We start from the raw sequence: 6,665 nt of genomic DNA on the forward strand, positions 1-6,665 counted from the left end.
GGGGTTGTTACTGGATGAGCTTTAAGCTCCCTTCCAACCCAAACCAGTCTGGGATTTTATGATTCTTCAGAAGCAAATTTACACATTCCTTCAGTGGTAGGAGTAATGAGATTTGATAATCTGGTTCTGAAGAGGTTTCATGTATACCACCACAATGCTTGGGGTTCTCAGTCACAAAAAGTGAATGTAAATCATTGCTATAACCTCATAGTTTAGGTGAAAGGTTTTTTATACTGCTCATTTTATTAATTATGCTATTATTATTAGATTTAATACTAAAAAGGAAACTTTGTTATGATCTAATTGTATCTTTTTCTACCACACTTGCCTACAAAGCATGCCAGAGATGTTATCCGCCTCCTTTTAATGCATCAGGCAAATCCAAACACATTGTGGAGTGGCCATTCACCGCTTTCCTTAGCAATTGCAAGTGGAAATGACTTGGTAAATATCTTTATGTTTCTTCATTTTTTGGGGGGAAAGTATCTTTATGTTCCTTAATTTTTTGGGGTATACTTCTTCATTCATGTCTGCCTTCTTTGATGACATCCAAACTACATAATGAGTGGTGCTTGCAATCGTAGATTTTCAGCAAAAATAATAAAGTTTTTACTTTTCTTTCAAACCTATGGCTATTTCATGAGCTGAACTAGAGGAATCCTAAAGGACTTTAGTGTGAGGTAGACAGAAATATTTTGGTAGTACTCAGAAGGGACTAGCATTTGGAGAACTGGAGAACATTTTATGAATCCCAAGAACATCCACTTCTCTCACAGGCTGTCTTCCTGCCTGGAGCAATCCAACCAAACACCAGAACACTTGCTTCTGGCTATAAGACAAAAATGTAGGTAGCCATTGATGGTAAAAAGTATGCTGTTCTGTGAAAAGATTAATGATCAGTCTTAGAAAGGATTTAGCAGTAGTGAAGCTCCACACTCCACAGATGAGGCTTATAGCTCACACAGTAGAATTCAGTGTGTGAATTTCCCGAGCAGGGAGTGGACTGCCTTCTGCCCGCTCCAGGCCCATAAGATCAGTTCCACAGCAGCCAGAATGATACAAGAGAAGATATGCAGCCAAAGCAGGTGATGAAGCAGATGTGTCTGCAGTACTCTACCTCTCTTCAAATAGAGCGCAGTGTTTCCAGATTCCTCGCTTGTCTTCTTTGTGGAAAGCAATGGAGAATGATGGGGTGAGAGTGGCACCCCACCTGGCTCCCCACTGAGCTCAGCTTTTGTGCAGCTAGCACACAAAGCCATGGTAAGAACACTCCAAAGGGGGGTAAGCCTAGCAGTTCAGATAAGCTGAAAGGGGCAGGGATGGAGTGTGATTTCTGCATCCCTGTTTACCTTTCTCCAACACAAAAGCACACAAATAATCCAGAGCAGCATTCTGTTAGAAACACAGCCACGAGCAAAGCTAGGGGAAACTATTTTTGGTATTTTTTATGAAATCAACATTCTACCCTTTGTTCTGCCACTACAAAATTTATACTTTACATAGGATAAGCAGTAGGACAAAGTAGAAAATGGAGCTAGAGTGTGTACTGTGGAAGGGCTGACAACTGCATAGAACATGAAATAGTTTCTGTATCAAGTCTTTGTTTCTGAACCTTTTTCCTTATGCTGTCTTCGTAATTTTAAAGTCAATTTTGGTATTCTTCTGGGCTAAAGTGTTTCCTTGCAACACAAAAATTTAGATTTCATGATTTTTAATGAAATAGTCCCATATGCAACAATTTCTACTGCTTCTTTATGCCTGATAAAGTGATGATCCAATAGGCTGTAAGGGATCAACCTATCTAATCCTTATCTTTGTAGTAAAGCATTTTTTTTTAAATACATTATGACTCAGACCAGGTGACTTTTAAAGCTACCCTTTCGTACTGTTGTTTGGTAAAGTATTCAATGGTGATGCTATGATTCATGCTAAAAGAAGTAAAAACTACTGTCTGGTGACTAAATTTTTGAGTATTACTGGAGCTATGACAAATACGGGCAGATACTCCAAGTGTGCTGTGGTTAATGCTGTAAAACTTTAGGGGCTTGACTGATCTGACTAGGGTCTTGGTTTCCTGCTGTAGAACTGCCAATAATGGCTTCTCCAGACATTAATGTGTCACATTTGCATATGCACATTTGCAGGCAGTGACTGAACTCCTCAAACATGGGGCTGACCCAAATCTGCCATTGAGCGGAGCAGCAAGAAGTGCCCTGTGTACTGCTGTCAGTACAGCGTATGAACAGCAGAGGACGGCAGCACAGAGGATTGCCTTGGTGAGATAACTTCTGGGTGTTTGTTGTTTTTTTCAAACCTCACAAAACCAGAGAGTTCTGTCTCTTTTCTCTGTAATGGGTAGTAAGCTGCTTTCCCCCCGCCCCCCCTCCCCGCGTCTCTTCTTAATGCTGTTTATTTCTGTCCTGAGGAACAGGTGTTTTGTATGGAAATTCATTTTCATGTTTGAGTAAAGAGGATGATAACCTCCTTGTGTAGAAAAGGAAAAACTACATTAAAGTCAGATGGGGTAGTTGTAGTGCCCACAGTCCTGTCAAATCTGACTGTTACCTTATTTATCTACCCAACCAGCATCCACATGAAGAGAGATGTATTGTCTTTGATTGTTACTGTATTCGATCCCACTGGTGACGAGTGAGCTTTCTCATTCATGATTAGGTCAATGGCAGCATTTGGCCTTGTGGAAACTGGAGTTTTTCTCCTCATTCCAGGGAGCACAGGGCTGATCTCATTCAGAGTGGAGGTGAGGAAGGCTGCAGCTGACGGGTCTGGGAGAGGAGGGAATTTCCTCAGGTGGGTTCTGTTCCGAACCCTCCCTTACTAGTTGTCTGTGCTGCATTTGTTGCTGGAGAATTATGAGATATCCAGAAACAAATAGCAACTGCCTGAAAGAAGGTTTTATTTAGAAAACATGTTTAGATTTGACAATTCATCGTCAGCTCTAAAGGGGCAGAAGAAATGTATGGTTTGGTGCTCAAAATGTTCTCACAAATAGAGGTTAAGCTCTGATGCTCAGTACTGTCTCTTTAGCTGTGATATGAATGCAATTTCTGGAAAGTTTTCTTTTTGCTTGAATGTGTAATGATTTGCTTTCTTCAGGTTGATAAGCTGCTTGAAGCTGGTGCAGATATCCTTGCACCGGTTACTCTTCAGGAAGGACAGAGAAAAGCTGTGGGAACAGTTGTTGACTATGCCTATTATGAATATTACCAGGTATAACTTCAGTTCTCATATCTGAAAGTCCTGTGCATTTGCATCCATTCAAATACATGGCCTGTTATGTCCTTATGAATTGTCTAGGGCCTCCTTCAGAACATTTTATGGAAATGTGATTTTCTCTTCTTTTTTTGGTGAGACTCAGTTCAGCATCAACTGAAACATTAATCACTTGAAGTCTTAATACCTCCAATAGTTTTGCCTGTGAAGACAATCCTTGCTGTCACATATTGTTGTAAGATTCCATTCATAATCTGATTGAAGAGGGTTACTTGTAATGTTAAACTCGGGCATTAAAACCAAAAGTAGTATGTGTTTCTGTGAGGCTACAACCAAATCAGGGGAAGTTATTATGGGTTATAGATCATGGTAATTTTTGATGTCTTGTAAGCTATGAGAGGACATTATTGGTCAAACTTTAAAATAATGGATTTCCTAAATAAAATACGTATATTTAAAAAAATCATACATTAAAATACGTATTATGCATTATATGTTATAGATAAATCACTAAAGTATATACTTATTAAGTGAATTTACTAAAGGGATCTTTAATCATTTAGTAATGCCTTATAAAAAGAATCTCACTGTGAAGTATAACAAATTTCTGCCTGATACTATTTTTCTTGATACCAAGTTGTGATCATAGCTGATCCTCAAACACAAAAATAAATTAAGCAATTCATAGCTGTAATCACAGGTCAAATTTGATCACTGTACTCCATGTGTCTTACTGTCTTGCTCTGGACTTTTGTCTATACTCTCCTTCCTGGCACTTGCTACAGGGAAGTAGTATGGGGAATTGAGGAATGTAATAGTGGGCAAACAGTGCCCTCCAGCTATCTTTTAATTTTCAAGAAACTTCATGGTGCTTCCAGAAGTGCTGGGAGAAGAGATCTGCAAGATGAGGGCAGCTTCGAAGTGCAAGGTCCTGCACACGGGTTCGTGCAACCCCTGCTATCAATAAAGGCTGGGGGTGAAGCAGCAATTGAAAGCAGTCCTGAAGAGAAGGACATGGAGGGTACTGGTGGTTGGAAAGCTGGATGTGACCCAGCAGTGTGCACTTGAGCCTAGAACCCACCCCGCCGTGTGCTGGCTCCTTAAGGGGAGAACTTACTGCATCCTTTCAGTACTTAAAGGGAGCTTAGAAGATGGGGACAAACCTTTTAGCAGTCCAGTTGCAATAGGACAAGGAGTAACAGTTCTAAACTTGAAAGAGAGTAGATTTTACTAGATGTAAGAAGAAATTTTTTACAATGTGAGTGGTGAAACACTGGAATAGGTTTCACAGAGAAGATGTGAAACCTATTCCAGTGGAAATAGATGCCTCATCCCTGGAAGCACTGCCTCTGGCTTGGTGGTGCTCTGAGCAACCTGATCTAGTTGAAGAGATCCCTGCTTATTGCAGGGGTTTGGACTAGATGACCTTTAAAGGTCCCTTCCAACACAAGCTATTCTATTATTCTATGATGTCCTCTTGAAGAAACATCTGGAAATTTTACTAGTTAACTTCTTGAGCACTAACCAAACTGATAACCGGAACAACTAGGACATCTAACCTGGACGTGTTCTGCGCTATATATCGTGGACTGAGCTCCAAGCCAGGATCCAGCAGGGACGATGCTGTGCTTCTGGAATAGGTTGGCTTTAACTCTGAAACACTAACTTGTGTGTTAGTGTTCCCATATGTTAGTGAATTATCTCATATTATGTTGCAGGATAGAATCGCTCACACACCATACCACATACTGTCAGCATCTGAGCAGGAAGTTTTTCAAACACGCCGGTCACTGCTGGAACACATTACAGCGAAGCTCCGTGAGTGTGTCATCCTGAAAGAGAAAGAGTGGGATCAAGACGAGCTGAGAAGATCCAAGAAATGTTAGTTCAAGTCTAAGATTAGTTCAAGATCAAGGGTAGCATCACCTGGTGTGAAGGGGAATTGATTGTTATAGTTCTAGTTATTATTGTCTGAAAAGGTAACTCCTAATAAAACTGCTTTTCCATGTTTGGTAAGGACATGTAGGGGTTCTACAAATATTAAAGAGAATGAACAGGCTTTGTGAAGAAAATCTGAGTAAGAGTTTAGTACCTGTCAGCTGCTTCCTGCTAAATCCCTGTACAAGATCTACTTCCATGTGTTAACAAGTGATTGAGGAAGTTGGCTCTTCTTTCATGGGAGAACCTTGGAATCGCTTTGCATTTAGTGCAGGGATCAGGATACATGCAATGGTCACTGTGGGTGTCTAGCATATCTTCATTCCTTGTGGCAGCTGTCTATCAGGTCTTTTCCTAAGGCTCCCGTTGTGTCAGTGCTCTTCTGCTATTAAAGTAGCAACAATGAATGTATTAATATGTTCCATAAATCTTAATTTGGATGATCTGCGTTACATCCTCAGTAGTGCTCAAATGTGTGGTGAAATCAGGCTTAGAATCTAGGTCTCTGATAGGTCTTTGGGACATAAGATGTAGCACACTTGGGAAGTGAACTCGGAATGTAAGGTTACCTTTGCAGTTTAGCGTAACGTGTGACTCTGTGGCTTGTCACAAGCAGGTGGTAAGAATAAATTACCTGTATGGTTTCTTCCTCTTGGCTGTGACAAGGAGAAACTTAGCTCCTATTGTCTTGGCTTCTGAAGCTTGTGGATGAAAGATGCATTTTATTATGTATCTTCAAATTTTCTACAGTAAACAGAGCCAAGCAGACTTTTAATGAAAGTGGATCTTGTGACTAGTATTTGAATTCTTATGTCAGAATACCAATTTTTGTTTTCCCCCGTGTTCTCTTTTGCTGGTGTAGTGGATTCAGCCATTCATACACATGTTTCAAAGAAGAAAGGAGGGAGTCATCATGTGGAAGAAATGAGGTAGGACACTACTACAGGATACTGCACTCGAGTATTGGCTATTAGGAGTCAAAAATCCTATGCCCTGGGGTTTTTTTTTCCTCACCAAAATTATTGTCACCCTGCCATTTTTCTCCTTTCTAATTTTCCTCTCTGGTCTATCCAGACTTACCAGCTGCCATTAGGTTCTTTCTCTGCTCTGATCACTTCACTCTTTTTCAGCTTCAGAGTTTGCCGTGACTGTTTGTAATATTCAGTCTTCTTGTGGGAAGCAGAGTGTCATTGTGTTTTAAACCAGTTAATGACATCAGTACATTAGAGTAGCATGCAAATACTAAGAATTAGGCCCATACAAATTTTGTAGCTTACATTTCTCCAGAAATTGCAGGAATAAGTTGTACAATTTGAATGTTATTCTTGGAACTGTGTATTAACAGAAGTTTGAATAATAATGGAATAGTTGCCTCAAGAATATTGAATTCTGTCACCACTTTGTCTTACTGCAGGGAATTCACAGGCTGCTGAACTTTGTCTCAGTATTTGAATCAAGAGGGAGGAAGATAGGTGGCAGGAAATGACAGGCCCCTT

At 40.3% G+C, this 6,665-nt stretch overlaps 1 protein-coding gene across 1 annotated transcript in view; it reads left to right on the forward strand.

Moving 5' to 3' along the window:
- LOC104402009 (ankyrin repeat and MYND domain-containing protein 1-like) overlaps window positions 1-6,665 on the forward strand; it is a gene marked incomplete at both ends in the record, with an annotated part of 8,793 nt that overhangs the window by 959 nt on the left and 1,169 nt on the right. The window contains 5 exons of the mRNA XM_010009770.1: window positions 337-444; window positions 2,145-2,276; window positions 3,115-3,228; window positions 4,950-5,112; window positions 6,032-6,098. Coding sequence (XP_010008072.1) covers window positions 337-444; window positions 2,145-2,276; window positions 3,115-3,228; window positions 4,950-5,112; window positions 6,032-6,098 — 584 coding nt within the window. The remainder of the gene's footprint in view (window positions 1-336; window positions 445-2,144; window positions 2,277-3,114; window positions 3,229-4,949; window positions 5,113-6,031; window positions 6,099-6,665) is intronic.

This window comes from Nestor notabilis, unplaced genomic scaffold (assembly GCF_000696875.1).
Source record: "Nestor notabilis isolate BGI_N333 unplaced genomic scaffold, ASM69687v1 scaffold3352, whole genome shotgun sequence".
Taxonomy (NCBI): domain Eukaryota; kingdom Metazoa; phylum Chordata; class Aves; order Psittaciformes; family Psittacidae; genus Nestor; species Nestor notabilis.